The sequence below is a fragment of the Gigantopelta aegis genome, chromosome 10, assembly GCF_016097555.1.
Source record: "Gigantopelta aegis isolate Gae_Host chromosome 10, Gae_host_genome, whole genome shotgun sequence".
NCBI classification, from domain to species: Eukaryota; Metazoa; Mollusca; class Gastropoda; order Neomphalida; family Peltospiridae; genus Gigantopelta; species Gigantopelta aegis.
In genome coordinates, this window is record NC_054708.1 from 68,785,030 (window position 1) to 68,801,613 (window position 16,584).

At 37.7% G+C, this 16,584-nt stretch overlaps 1 protein-coding gene and 1 long non-coding RNA gene across 2 annotated transcripts in view; both read right to left on the minus strand.

Moving 5' to 3' along the window:
- Positions 1-1,027: 1,027 nt before the first annotated feature.
- On the minus strand, positions 1,028-2,764 carry LOC121384689 (neuropeptide Y receptor type 5-like). Its single transcript, XM_041515179.1, has one exon. The coding sequence runs from the start codon at positions 2,652-2,654 to the stop codon at positions 1,497-1,499; it is 1,158 nt and encodes a 385-aa protein (XP_041371113.1). The 5' UTR covers positions 2,655-2,764; the 3' UTR covers positions 1,028-1,496.
- A 287-nt stretch (positions 2,765-3,051) lies between these two features.
- LOC121384666 overlaps positions 3,052-16,584 on the minus strand; it is a 67,216-nt gene continuing 53,683 nt past the window's right edge. Inside the window, exon 2 of the long non-coding RNA XR_005959419.1 lies at positions 3,052-3,536. This is a non-coding gene — a long non-coding RNA (uncharacterized LOC121384666). The remainder of the gene's footprint in view (positions 3,537-16,584) is intronic.

A 16,584-nucleotide genomic window follows, 5' to 3' on the forward strand; every position in this document is an offset into this window, starting at 1 on the left:
AGGTTTGGAGACGATATGGTGAACGTCATGCTCAGTGTTGTGTCAGTGAAGTTGACAGATTCGGAGGCGAAAGTGTAATGGTTTGGGGTGCTTTCTGTGGAAATTGCCGTTCTCAACTTCTTGTCATCCGTTCTCAACGTTGCTGCATACCGCGACCAGGTGCTGGCCCAGGAACTTGTGCCCTTCATGGCAGCTTATGGTCCAGGCCTGATATTTCTGCATGATAACGCCAGACCCCAGACGGACATGGAATTACCTGAATTCCATCGATCACGTCTGGGTTGTGCTGACAGACTTTGTAGGAACTTGGTGCCTCATTAGTGTAACAATGGCGCCGTATCCCTAATATAGTATTTACACGCATCAGGCAGTCAATGAGGAGGCGTTGCCTTGCAGTTGTGGGTACACATGGAGGTCATACGTGTTTCTGAACCTGTGATTTCATCAGACGACCCTGCTTGTGAATTACCATTTTGACTGTTTGTGGTTTTGACGAATGCTGTGGGCGCATCGAACAGATTTTTCACTGAACATTTATCTCCATTCTTTCTTTGGACGTCATACAATAACAAAATACCTTATTCAACACGTTCTTCTGTCATATTTGCTAATTAGCGATAGGAAGTCCACACACAATGGGTTTTCCCCATAATACTAAGTTTGAGTCAATTTCCTAAATAATGTATTTTCAGGTATGTATTTGTTAGTTGCAGCAAGTGCTGAATTTAGGACAATGGTAGGACAAAAGAAATCTTAGGTCCAGTCACTGTGCATGCAGTGAGCGAATACACAGACATCTGATCGACAAAACAGTCTCCGCATTCCAAATCGCACAAGGCAGAAATGAATCTTTTCATTTAACTGAAAAGGAAAGCCTATATGACAAAAATGGAAATGCTCAAACACTATGCGAATTTATACAATTGTATGATACTGCCATGCAATATAATTGCTGATATTTAGAGAAAAAAAAATCTGGTTGGTATGGTTTCAAAAACATATTTTATTTTCTATATTGTGTCAAGTTGTTTGTCATGAAATAAAAACGACGAACCATTAACCTGGATGTCAAACAATAGGGGGCAACACGGGAAATTCTCTAACACGATAGCATAGGTGATCCAATTGTCGAACTTTGACAACTGGTGCAGTAACTTGTGTTTTGTAACATCTGCTGTTGTGGCGTAGCTTGTGAAACATATCTCCTATATGTTGTCAGGTTTGTCAACCATCAAATACACATGATGTCTCGTTAACATGGATGTAAATTATCGTTTACAGGCGAGTGACAATAGAAAATTGGCGTAAATCATTTATGAATTACGAAAAAAACACAAATTCAGGAAACCCGTTATGAAAATGTCAATGATGTTCTAAAATTTAATACGCGAACGAAACATCGGTTACGCGAAGCTAGACCTGAGCCAGCGACACGCAAACGATTCTATCGTTCTCCTAATTGTCAGAAGCATTGTTTGCTGTCCAAGAGGCACATCTCACATCTGCGTCACCCGCGTCGTTCGACACATACTGGCATAGTCGGTGTCATACTTGGACTCCTGCATTGGGTCCTCTCTCGCGTCATACTTGAATATTTTGCACGAGGCTAACGGTTTGAACGGCTTGAATATCTTCCACGTGCTCAGCTCGCGTCTGAAGTTCGTGTTGAACCATCCGTACACCACTGGGTTGATGCACACGGAACACAGGGCTATCAACACGCCCACAGAGTGCAGGAGACGGAAATCGGTTCCCTGAAAGATTCCTTGATCCATGTCTGCTAAGATATTTATGAGTGTCAGAGGCAGCCAGGTTATCATAAACAGAGCTGCGATGCTCGTCAGCAGCAACATGTTCTTCTTGTGTCTGACCATGTTTCGTTTCGCACGGTTAACTTCGTGGAAAGACGTCTGCTGGGAGTCGATCCGCGTGCCCAGGAACCTGCAGATGAGCACATGCAGGACGACGATGGCCAAAGCCGGGGATATGTACTGGATGACCAGCAAGGTCACCGTGTAGATCCTCAGCAGCGTATCGTTACTCCAGTGTTCAATGCAGATCGAATACATAATGTTCCCAGACACCCCCGGGACGTGTTCGATCTGGTGGGTAAGGCAAGCGGGAACAGACATTATAAGGGAGATGATCCAAATCATAGGAATAATTATGTTAGTCCTGTGCTTGTGTTGGTTATTCGTGATGGAACACACTATGGATTTGTAGCGATTCATGGAAATAGAAACAATGGTCAGAGTAGACACAAACACATAGGTCGCCTGAAGAGTGGGGACCATCTTGCACAACACAGTCCCTAGACTCCAGTTCTTCAGAGTCATCCGGATCAACAGAAAGGGCATGCAAAATATGCAAGCCAAGATCTCGGAGACGGATAAATTCAAGATGTAGAGGTTCCGTGATGACTTTAAATTGCCGTTTCTGCATATTACGGCAACGACGGCTATGTTTCCAGTAATCCCGAACACGATGACGATACTGAAGGAGAGGATGAGAAAGAGTTCAGCGCTGGAGTCAAACCAGTGTCCAGCGTCATCATACTGCACTGCAGCCTTCAGTAAATCATCCATGGAAAAATTGTTTGGCAAATCGTAAGCATCCAAGTCGAGGGCTTCCAAAACACTTGTCCAGTTTTCCATAGTCTTTTATCTCTAGTTGTTCAACATAGAAATGCCAGTAATTATCACATGAAATTTTCCTAAAATAGATGAACATTCAAATTAATAAATCCTTCGTTAACATCATTGCGATTGGAATACACCTGCAAACAAAAATGCACGAAACACACTTCGAAACATTAAAGATCTGATTCGTCTTCAAACAATGTCTTTCGAAGCAACAGTGTTGCTATTTCACAATATTCTTTTTAACACAAATTAGTTTAATACAAAATGAATACAATTCCTTCTCATTTCAAGAATATTTTCACGTCAAAGCTCTAGCTAAATCTAGCAGCCCCCTTGATGAATGCGGGAGAGTCTAAATATGTATTGTGTCAGACTTTCAGCTATTGGCGTAATTGAATTAAATATATTCCACGTTATGATCTTTATTTTAAGACTGGAATTTTAAGTCTTAATTAGCCAAAGGTCATATAACGGATGTTGAAGTCATCCAATAGGTATTTAACTAATTTAACGGACGTTGAAGTCATCTAACGGATCTTGAAGTCATCTAGTAGATAATTAACTCATCTACCGGACCTTGAAGTCATCTAGCGAATCTTGAAGTCCTGGTTGTGCACTTTTTGCTACCACAACTAATCGTTTGCCGCCATCTTGTGCGAGTCTAACATTCTTGCTTTCCCCAACAACCTTCTGTGGAATCGCATGTATCATCGCACGTTACCTCACTTTTTAAATAAAATACTAAACACAAGTGATTTTCCGTATTATTGGTTATACGTATTCCATAGCTGGTCAACAAATCATGCTCATTACGTGTTCATCTGTTTGACTTTTTCAAGATATATCCAACAGTTGTTCATGTTTCTCTCAGTGGGTGCCTGATGGGTATGACTTCTGAAAAATAAGAAATAAAATGTTACTTAGATTGTGCGTAAGCAGGTAAAAAATATTGTATTTATGACGCACAACTGGCATAAATAAATGTATGCTGTACAGCTTATACGGGATAGTACACCTTTCAAACGGACTATCATGAGGTTACCTCATTGTAAGATGTTTTCGACTAATACACGTTTGTAACCACTAGTATTACACATTAAGTATATTTTTCTTGTTTTAGAGTATCAGTGTTATAAATTCAAGGCATTTTTGATCGCCCTAATATTTGTAAGAAACCCAAACTGAATTTGGTTTCTCAATAATTTCGTTCGTAGAAACAAATACATATGAGGAAAATACAATAAAAGTTTGACCTAGTACACACTAGGACGATTAAAAAAAAACCACGTTTAATATACAACCACTAATATTTTATTTAGAGAAACTATATTATTTAATACGTAATTAGTCGTTACAAAGGCTATATTAGTCGACATCATCTTAACATTCTCTTTAAGAAAACCATGGTTACACTAAGCATAAAACTATGTTACGCATACAGTCAGAAGAATACGTGTGAAATGCACTATATCATCTTACCCACGTAACGTCGTTAATGAATCCAATATATTCTATAAGTAGTTATTAATATTCGCAGCAACAAAGCCGTGATTATAAATAATATCAAATTTCTGTCGCTAATGTAGATTATAGTCTCTGGTGGTGACCTGATGCAATGTGGGAAGACACCAGTCTTTAATTATCGCTGACTGATTTTCGCGTTCCAGGAAATGAGTGGCTTGAGTATGACTCTCCAGCAGACTGTAAATGAGCAGCTAGCTGTACCGTAATTGCAATAATATATACTGAGAGGCATAAATAACGCAATGGGTATTTCGCTGTTATTTTCTTATAGAAATATTATGTCATTTATATGGGGCATACAGACAAATGACATACTGGTAACAACTGTAACTGAAAGAAGATATTATGGAAATTCGGAATTTAAAAAAAAAAAAAAAACTTGTTTGGGTTTTGTTTTGTAGTTTGTTTGTTGAATTTTGTGCTTTTTTTGTTTTGACTGTTTTTGTTTCTTTTTTTTTGTCTTTTTTTTTTTTGTTTGCAATAAAACAACAATTGTTTAACATTACTTACCGTGGCATATTAAAAAAAAAAAAAAAACGAAAAAAACACACAAAACAATGTTTGCTTTTATAGGGGGACGAGAGCAGGCAATGCACATGCAAATATATTTTCATATGCAATGCTGTGTTGTTGCAATAAACACCCAAGTTATACTGTTTGCCAAAAACTCATTTTATTCCTTTTTTTCTTATTTGAACTTTCACTTACAGTTGTTACCAATATGCCATTTGTCCGCATATTCAATATATTATATGATTTGACATTTCTATAAGAGATTATTCAGTGAAGTACCCATTGCGTTATTTATGCCTCTCAGTCTATTATATAGTGTTCTGTTACCGAACCAAACATCTGCTGGCATGGACATGTCCGGACTAAAATAACCAGAGAACAATGCAAAAAAAGGGGAATCAAGGCACAGTGAAGTCTAGAGTACATTGATATAGTAATCATTGGCTACTGGATACCAAACATTTGATAATGTCGACACATTGTTTTAGATGAAATCCGCTCCATTACTCCAGTAACAGCAAGAGACCTTTTATAGACACTTTTCATCAGACAGGACAATACATACGACGGCCTTTGTAATATCAGTCTTAGTGGAACTGGTTGGAACGAGATAAATTCAAATCTGCGAGCGCTCTATCAACTGAGCTGAAGGCACAGTAATTAGAGAATACTCGAGCTACTCTCAAAGGAAAGATCACTTTTCTTTCCCCACTTCTCTCTGCCCATATGGGTAATAATGCGGATTATTACCCATATGGGCAGAGAAAAGTGGGGAAAGAAAAGTGATCTTTCCCTTGGGAAAAAACCCAAAAGCATTTCTTCCCCTAGATACAATTTGACGTCATAAACAGTGATTCATTATAGGCGGTTACTTGTGTGTAAGAATAGTTTCCATAGTAGAAGTCATGTCAACAACTGACTTACGTCATCGGCGATACATATTTAGTAGTGTTGGTATAAAATGCTCCTACTGGCAGTAGCTAGTGGAAGCGGTCCGACCCTTTCTAAGGGCCCTATGGGCAACCTAGGGAGACACACCAGCATCATAGTGGTCTAATTAACGAGCTACTCTTGACTCACTAAAAATCAAAATCTATGTTAGCTCCAAAACTTTCTTTTTCGACCAACCGTTCAAAATTGCGCCCAATTTCCTCAATCTAAATTGCGCACCTTTGTCTTTGGCATTAAACTTGCTCCATCAAAATTCTATAGCACCATCACCCCCCCCCCCCCCTCCTTCCCCACCTCCGCCTGTTACCGACCACGGTCGGGCTGCTGGTGCTCCCTTGCACCTGCCAGTGCAGGCGGTTTCTCCTCCTCCCCACCCCCACCTTTTCTGTCCTGGACGGAGGAGCTGGCCGAGGCCGGCTCTTGTGCCCAAGACAGGCGTGCGCTACAACAGCTTGCTCTGAATGTGTACGTAAAGCCCTATGACCTGATCTCAGTAGCTAGTGGGAATTTCCATATTAGCTAAGTTGGTAGAGCGCTGGGTTCTCGTACTGAAAGTCTATGGTTCGAATCCTCTCCGTCGAGGTTGATTTTTCCGTTACATTTGGAGCCGACGTAGGGGCACAGCTATGACGTAAGGCTGCCTCTTGTTTTCAAGTTGCAGACCTATTTTGATACAACAGTATCGTTCGAAAATCATCCATAAAATGATATATATTGATAATGGGTAATAACTATAATACCGAACTCGCTACTCAGCAATACCGTTTAGTTTACACTCGTGAAACATCAATTCACTCATGCAAGATAAACGATATTGCCTCGTAGCTCGTTGAGTATTCTCTATATCTTCTATAACAGTATACGTGTTTGCATTTTCTAAGGTGTGTGGATTACTTCTACTGTGACACATGCAGCTAGGTACGTTCCATACATATGTCCACTAACAGCAGGTACTCCTGTAGATGCGACATCCATTAGGATGGTAGTTTATAACAGTGTATTTACGGTCAAGACTCAGCGAAAGAAATAGCTTTGTTGTAGAAACAAAAACTATAATAACATAAATAAATACAAATAAAGAAATAAAGAAATAATCAAGACTTCCACAGAATAAAACATCTCGCCAACCATAAATGTTGACGGTGTACTGTGATTCGCATCCATATGTGAAACTATAAACCAAGTTCCACTGACCTAGGTCTTACAATTTGTGATAAACTGATCTAAACGCCAACCTAACGTTAAACCTTAACGTAAACGTTGACGCCACCTCCACCACCGCTAACGCCGCCACTGCCACCACCACCACCGCCACCACCGCCACTGCCACCGTAAAAGCGAGACACTCATAAATAAATTAATTAATTAAAAAATTAAAAATAAAATAAATAAATAATACTAGTATAATAATAATAGATGGTACCAGCTCTAGCCATTAACGTAGTTGCCAGTGTTATAATAGACTTATGTGATAGGATTCGACCCCGGGAAGAATCCTGGTGACCTGGACTGGTGACCTGGAAGTAAGCCCATCTAGTAATAGCAACATCAAACGCGATTTCGATTTTCGATTTTTGTGAAACAAAATGCTCTTAACAGCGAAGACGCGACCATGCAAAGACGAAGTAACAGTATGTAATGTAACCTAGCATATCATAACATAGCATAGCATAGCATAGCATAGCATAGCATATATATATATATATATATATATATATATATATATATATATATATATATACATATATATATAATATAATATAATATCATATCATATCATATCATATATATCATGTCATGTCATGTCATGTCTTGTCATATCATAACATATCATATCATAATATATAGCACAGCATAGCATAGTATAGCATATCAAAGCATATATATCATATCATATAACATATCATATCATATCATATCATATATATCATACCATATCATGTCATGTCTTGTCATATCATAACATATCATATCATAATATATAGCATAGCACAGCATAGCATATTATAGCATATCAAAGCATATCTTATAATAGGTAGCTTATCCGATAAAATAACACAATGTGATATTTTTCACATCACATACCTTCATTATTTGATAACTTTGGACATTAGATGTAAATTAATCTGATCACGACACTCGGTTAATTAACAATTAAGCAGACGTAGCAAGGCAATGTTCCTGATTTGACGCATGCATTCAAAGTCATCAAACATTTCTAAAAAAACAACTTTACAATGAAAGTTATCCAGCGTGTTTTACCCCCCTACTAAAACCCAACAACAACAAAAACAAACTAATAATTAAAAAAACAAACCTTATGCACTAATATATATTTATATAATAATATCCAAAATGACACCATTACGTGTACACGTTTAGAAATGTTGAAACGTTTTTTGTTCCATGCAGTACTTTTTGACAAACGATTCACAAGCCGAGAAGTTGTGACTTCGCAGTAGATAGCAGGAACCGTGATTACAAGGGGTTATGGCAGCATCACTATCAATTCCATGTTAGATAACTCAATCCAATACGCCATTCGCTTGGCTTTATAGCCTTGCATCAAGAATGATTGAGTAATTTAAATGCAAATGTAATGTGGTTCTTGTGGTGCTAACAACCAATAGTAAGCACATAAGATTTATGGTTTACCAATATTTCCAATAACCTGCCTTTGTCGGCTTACACGATTTTGGTTGCATATTCTCGTAAAAGAGCTCCTTAGATACATAAAGAGTCTGCTTTTGTATGCATGTGTGTGTGGCCTTTGTGTGTGTGTGGCCTTTGTGTGTGCGTGCGTGTGTGTGTGTGTGTGTGTGTGTGTGTTAGTTTTGTTTCTCTGTTTGTGTGTTTGTTTTTGTGTATGTGTATTTGTGTGCGTTTGTGTGTGTATGTTTGTTGCATTTTGCTGCAAACATTAAACAACTCCATATAACTATATATATATAATAACTCGATAACAAAGTATTTCTGATTAAGTATTATTCATGTTATATTTATACTGTCTATAATACTGTTAATAAAGATAATGCAGCTATGAGTATATAGATAAGATTATGGAAAATATAGACATTTTCAAAAGGACGTAGAACATGCAAAAAACTAAAATACGAATTTTTTTCATAATCAACAACTTATTTCAATCAATAAAGCCATTAAAAGCAAACTGGCGTAGTGTTTTTGCTGTAACAGCTTTTGCAAACCGAAAACAAAGAAACCTGTGTATGGATTGAAACGAGGAACAATGACCTGCCAAACAGATGCTACACCAACAATATGTGTTTACAAGTAAACGAACTGGCAAAATATGCTTCAGTAAGCATCTTTCGTTTGGTCTGTAAACAAACTATGTAAATATAGCGTTTTAAATATTTGCCAGTTAAAATAACAAAACTGCAAAACATATAAAATAGCATTTGGTAACATATTTCTGTAAACAATAACACAGAAAAATAAAGTAAATGTTATAAACGTGTCCTTGAACATATTATCAGATGATATTACAACAGCATTATATCTACATGCTTGCAAATTTGTCTTCCGAGTCTCGTATTTGATGTACTAATGATGTGTTGGGGTAGAAATTCATAATATTTTTAACGACACCATTGGAGCATATTGGTGTATTTATCATCGGCTATTGGATGTCATACCTGTGGTACTTCTGATGTTTAGAGTTTTAGAGAAAACAGACTACATTTGTTCCATTAGCAGCAAGGGATCGTTTATATGCACTTTCACACAGACAAGATATGATATACCACGCCATTTGATCTACCATGTTTTCAAAGACTCAGCATGTTTTGTTTAACGACACTGCTAGAGTCATTAATTTATTAATCTATAATTTATTATCGGCCACTGGATGTCAAACAGTTGGTAATTTTGACTCGTAGTCTTTCCTTTGATTCCCTGAAAATAGTATCTTTGATAAACAACTTTAGTATATCCTATACATTACAGTGCTTTCTTCCTATGCCTTTTGTTCCATCCACACAATATTGCATCTCAATTGCTCGCTGCAAGAGGCGCACCGACACACTATTGATGAGTTCTCTCCATGGGGAGCGACCAGGTTGGACGTGTTTAACTTTTGAGTGTCTGAGAAGCAGGTTTAACGGTTTCCAATCAAACTCATTGCTCCCCATCGCAATATCGCCGTTTGTTTGCCCCAACATGGAAGAAGTAAATACACCATATATTTATAATGTTAGTAAATATGTTTTGCGTATATTGTGGTATTTTCAAGGTACATTTGAGATTAAAACCAATACAAGGTACAATAAAACTGAAGATTGTTGCTAGTGTAAATATTTAAAATATGTAAATTGTAAGTGAATGAAACATATTAGCCTTTGCCTCTTTATGGTTGTCTCATTTCGTAATGAGCTAATACAACCCACTTAGGATGGAGGATGGAAGTTTGCACTGGTATGCGAACCTAGTACCCCGAGCGATTGTTGCAAAGTTTAGCGACTTCAAACAACGACAACACGTAAAAGGTAGATCGCGGGAATTGAAAGGTACAAACTTTTATATCAATGAGCATTTTCCACCTGAAATAAACAATCAGCGTAAAGAACTGCGCAAAGTCATGGAAGAAAAGCGACAGCAAGGACACGACACACGACGTGTGTATAACAAACTTTATATTGTCAATGTTTTGTATAAATCCCCTACTCAACCGTCAGTATCAACTGCGTAGGAAAACACGGAGGTAGGACAACTTCGGGTCTTATCGTGGAACATAAACAGGAACGTTGAAATTTTATGATAAGCAATTTGTTGAACTATTAATGCAATATGACATTATATTTCTATGTGAATGTTGGATCAAAAGCGATACCGAACTAGATCTAGAGCTATTCAATAACGAATATGAATGCAAGTGTTTTCCTAGAAGTAAAGGTAAAGGTGGGGGTCTTGTCGTGTTGTACAAGCAAGTTTTATCACATGTAGTTTCGATTGTAAAATATGTGGAAGATTCATTAATTTGGTTTAAAATTGAACAACTATTTTCGTCTAATGTGTATATATGCTTCTCGTACATACCCCATGAAAACAACGTGTTTTATAATATACAACAGCGATATATTTGATTGTATTTTGAATGATGTTTGCGAGTTCTGTGAACTTGGTACAGTTATTGTTGCTGGTGACCTTAACAGTCGTGTGAGCAATCAGGTTGACTATATAGAAACAGATGTTGTAGGTAAACCAGTATTAGATATTTTATCGGACTTTATGATGTATGACGCTGACAGGGCGATGAAGAAACGTGTAACCGAAGACGCCACCGTTAATTCTTTTGGTAGAAAATTAATAACGTTGTGTAAAACTACAGGTTTACGCATAAGCAATGGTCGTTTGCCAGGTGACGAATGTGGCCGTTTTACTTTTTACAACCATTTAGGTTCAAGTGTAATAGATTACGTTCTTGAACACAAAGATAACGTCGATACAATTTCTGAACTGCATGTGTGCGATTTTAATGAGTGGTCAGATCATGCACCTATAGCGTTTACTATGAACTGTAAACAACTTCATGACTGCCGTCCTATTGTTGATGACGTATCAGTTTCTACATCTTACGTATGGAGCGCTGACAAATTAAAGGAAATGAAGCGAAAACTGTATGAGAAATCCAGTGACATGCATGAGTGTATTGACAACATGCAGTCATCCGAAACGTCTGTCAGCGAAGGGCTTGTGGACTTTACATCTCTAATTAATGACATTTTTGAGCCATACTGTTTGAAAACATCCAAGCTGTTCCATGGCCATGCACACGTGAAATCTGTTCACACTAATAAGCCATGGTTTGATGATAGATGCAGAACATTACACAATGGTTATCGAAATTCTTTGCATGTTTTTAATACTGAACGTAATGTAAACAATAGGCAAGCTTTAGTTTTAGCTAAACGTATATACAAGACTTATGAGCGTAGAGTTAAAAGAAATTACTTGAGATTTGAAGGCAATAGGATTGGTTTCCTAAGAAAATGTAATCCTCGGCAGTTCTTTAGTTTATTTAAAAAGCGCAAACGTGAACCGAAAACAGATTTATCTCTGGATGATTTTTAAAAACATTTTAAAGATTTAGCCAGTAACACAGACGACCCTCCAGATGCTGCAGAATAACACGACGAGGGTACTTACATGCTCGACTGCCCAATCACTGAAGAAGAGGTTCACACAGTAATACATTTAAAATCACGAAAATCACCAGGAAAAGACCATTTACTTAATGAATATTTTATTACGTTCCAAGATGTATTTGTTCCTTTTTTGACTCGAATTTTTAATGTTATATTTGATAGTGGGATATTTCCTTCAAGTTGGTCGGAAGGTATTGTAATTCCTGTATACAAGAAAAGTTACGTAAATGATACAAATAATTACAGAGGTATTACACTTGTCAGCTCTCTGGAAAAAAAATTCACTGCAATTTTAAATAATAGATTGTTAAAGTGGTCAGACGAAAACGATGTTATAATCTATGCCTTAATAAGGACACAGAGTTACACGTTTTCAATACCTATGTTTCTAGTGTTTTAAATTATGGATGCGAAATATGGGGTTTTCATCCTGCTCATGATATTGAACATGTACATATGGATTTTTGTAAACGAATTTTGAATGTTAAGAAATGCACCACAAATGTAGTTGTTTTGACAGAACTTGGAAGAGTTCCTTTAAGTATTATGCGAAAAATTAGAATAGTTAAATATTGGTTGAAATTACTACAAACCAGAAATTGTATCTTAAAATCGTTATATGAAGATATGTTAGAACACATGAATCCCTCTAATTGGCTATACCAGGTAAGATATTTACTACTATCAATAGGTTTCGGAGATGTTTGGTGTAGTCAGCATGTAGATAGTGCTAACTCATTTTTAAAATGTTTAGAAATACGTCTAACGGACCAGTTTATTCAAGAGAAAGATGATACAATAGACAAATCTCCACACTGTACATTATATAAACTGCTGATAGATACTTTTTGTTTGCAATATTATCTTAGAATATCAATTCCTGAATGTTATGCCACGCTTATTACAAAATTTTGCGTATCTTCCCATCAATTGCTCATTGAACAAGGAAGATATTATAGTATAGAAAGATCTGAAAGAAAATGTAAATTGTGCAATAAGGACGATATAGAAGACGAATATCATTTTATTCTATGTCCATTGTATACAGGTTTACGAATTACTTACATAAACAAATATTATTGGTTCAAACCATCTCTGTTTAAAATTGTACAATTATTATCAGTTCAAAACAGAAAAGAACGATGTAATCTCGGTAAATTTCTCAAATATGCAACCTTTTTACGTTCTAAGCATATATAACTGTCCATCTCCAATTACACAATCACCCATTGTATATATTATCTGTTTGTATTATTGTTTATTGAATATATATGTATATGCCTATGAGCCGTAAGGCTTAAAGCTAATAAACTATATACCTACCAGACTTTGAAACGCTGTCTAACAGGTATGCAGCCTAACAGGTATGGAATCGCATTCAGTACGGTACCTACCTCCTTAAAACCGGTTTCTAAGTAACAACGTGTGTTATCGAGTTTTTCTATACTAATAGCCTGCACTAACTTCGTTAATGTTTGTTTTTTCAAGTAATACCTGCTCTTCGCGCAGTAACACAGACAGCTGAAGAAGTCTCCCAAAAACTCTTCGATCGCGTAGATGCATTTAGCATGACTTAACAAAATGTGCTTACTGGAAATTGTTTTTGTCCAACGCGTCGTCCATGAGACGTGGCTACAAATGTGGTTAGCATTTACAATGTTGGAATAATGAGCAGTTAATGGAGTAGTAATTAGTCTATCTTTAACATTTCTTGTTGCGCTTTACGTCGAACACACGGTTTTTGGTACTGACGTAATAGGTCGTGTTCATTTATTTCTCTCAGGCAGTATTTCTCATCTAGATCAGGATAGGGCGTACGTGGCTAATCTTTAATTGGAACGGCGCGCGTCAAAGAAAACTCGGACAAGACGTCCAGTGAAACAAGGACGTCATATTTAGATAGGTCATCGAAAATGTGCAACGCTTAAATTATTTTCTAACTGAATTTAATGTAATCGTATAGACCAATACGCGGGCCAGTCGGTTTAAAGATCCATTTCGGTATGTAGTCGTTTTGTTTAACTAAACTATTAGATTTCGTTGCTTTATTAATCACCGGCTATTGGATGTGAAACATTTCGTAATTTTGACATATATTCTAAGAGAGAAAACTCACTACATTTTTCCATTAGTAGCATGGGATCATCTATATGCACCATCCCACAGACACGGAATGAATGAATGAATGAATGAATGTTTAACGACACCCCAGCACAAACATACATATCGGCTATTGGGTGTCACAAATGGTAAGTATATGGAAATATTATTTATATATATTCATGTAAAACCACAGTGTAAGGAGCTGTGTGTGTGTGTGGGGGGGGGGGGGGGGGGGTAATAATATCAAGTTAAATGTATTTTAAAACATTTTGTATAGAAGTCAAAGTGTTTTAAAAATTTTACAATTAATTCTGGATGTAATTTAAACCATTCCAAAACATTTCTGTTGCCAAATATATCATTTCTCGTCGGCTTGAGATGATCACACTCCACCAAAATGTGGCGCACAGTCAATGTACACTGACAGTGTTCACAATGAGGAGGAGGGTCCTTCTTTAAAATAAATGAATGCGTCAAATATGTATGGCCATTGCGGGCACGGCATAAGACTACTTCATCCTTCCTGTAGGATGACTGCCACTCTCCTAGGACTGCCTTGACAGAATGAAACTTATTCGCCCAATCATCTTGCCAAGTCGAAAAGATATATTGGTTAATATGAAATTTAAAATCACTGTAGGGGACACCAACATGGACATGGGGCAAGTTCAAAGCAGACTTGGCAGCAACATCTGCCTTTTCGTTACCCTTAATGCCAGCATGGCTGAGTACCCAACAAAATATAACATCTTTATTTGCAATTGATAAAAAGACACACTTTCGTATCACCATCTAAGGGATGCTCCAATTCCATGTACTGTAGAGCTTGGAGACACGAAAGTGAGTCTGTAAAATAATATACTTGGATGCACATGAATCCTTAATCTGTTCCAGGGCTTTAATGATTGCCCAAATTTCAGCAGTAAAGATTGATGCTGAATCGGGCAATCTCATGGCAATTATTGCGTCTGATGGAAAAACTGTAGCATAAGCCACATAATTCCCATCCCGTGACCCGTCTATGTAAACAGGAATGTCATCACAGTACCGCTCTTGGATTTCCATGAAATGTTGTTTATAAATAAATGCATCTGTGCGATCTTTCTTTAGATGCACAAGATTGAATACAATATTTGGTGGCTTGATACAACAAGGTGACAAAATAAAATATGAAGACGTTTTCAAAATGTCTGTTAAATAAATGTTGGAAACTGATAAAAACTGGTTAATGCGAAGACCAAATGTTCGAATCGCATTCGGTTTCGGTTCAAATAACTTCATATATTTATTATCAAACACCGCACTGTGTGCATGATGTTTTGGTTTTGATTTAATCTTTGTAGCATACTGCAGAGAAAGCTTTGCACGTCTAGCACCCGACGTACAAGCTCTCCACAGAAGCACATATCACGGTCTTTGGTATACCAGTCGGGGTGCACTGGTTGGATCACGGACAAGACGTTCAGTCAAATAAGGACGACATATTTATATATTTAGAACGTCGTTCAGTCGGTTTAAAGCTGCAATTATTTTACATTTGTGAGGGGGCGGGGCGTATCCCAGTGTTAAAGCGTTTCCATGATTCGCGGTCGATCTAGGATCGAACCCCGTCTGTGGGCCGTGGTATGTGCTATCCTGTTTGTGGGATGGTGAATATAAAGAATATCTTGCTACTAATGAGGCTTTCCTCTCTAACACTATATGTCAGAATTACCAAATATTTGGCAACCAATAGCCGATGATTAATAAATCAATGTGCTCTAGTTATATCGTTAAACAAAACAATGTTTTTAAATTTTTTTTACGTTGGTCATAACACTACTGTTTGCATACGGATTCTGGCTAATGTAACTGACAAAATGGCATACACTCTCATGTATACGCGCACGCTCCATGCAGAAATATAAACACAGAAAGCATGTACTAATGAGCGACATGGAACATTTCCATCTTGAATTAGAGCTAGACGTTCAGTGGATATGTGTGGAACTGGCAGTGTTCCTAACGACGGATTAAGCTATGGTCCCATAGAGCCTGCGTTGGTATACGATGGGCTACGATTGCCCAAATCTACGATGGCCCACGATGGTAGACACTAAAATATTATGCTATTGCCATCATACGACGACGCACGTCATTGTACGACCATCGTACGACCATCGTACGATGACGAGCGTCATCGTATGATATAGCTTTAGGTGGTAGCCGAGGTAACCCAAAAATGTCAGCCAGCACCTGTTGTGGAGGAAGAGCCAAAAGAACGAGACTTGATGCAGCAGGGAGAGGCAGAGGCGAAGAGGGACAACAGGGGAGACCCTGAACAGAGAGAAGAGCACAGTGATGGTGATGAGGAACCAACAGCGGCCGGCCCAGCCAAGAAAATGAAGACCAAGACCAGGCCTGTGCAGACAACATCCGTGCCAGAACTGAGCTGGCGGAGTGGTTTTCGGAACACCCAATCTTTTGAGACAAAACCAGAAAGGATTTCAAGCAGGTTGAGATGAAGGAGCGGCTGCTGAATGACAAGGCAAAGACATTTGTTCGGCTAGATCTGGTGGGGAAGAATCTACGTACATGATACACCACACAGAGAAGCAATTATGGGAGGTGGAGGGGCTGCAAGAACGTGAAGTCCAGGTCGGGGAAAACCACGTTACGAGTAGGAACAAGTTGGTCCTCGACAACTT

Excerpts from the sequence above, each read along its gene's own strand:
- LOC121384689 (XM_041515179.1), bottom strand. The coding sequence starts at position 2,654 with ATGGAAAACTGGACAAGTGTTTTGGAAGCCCTCGACTTGGATGCTTAC.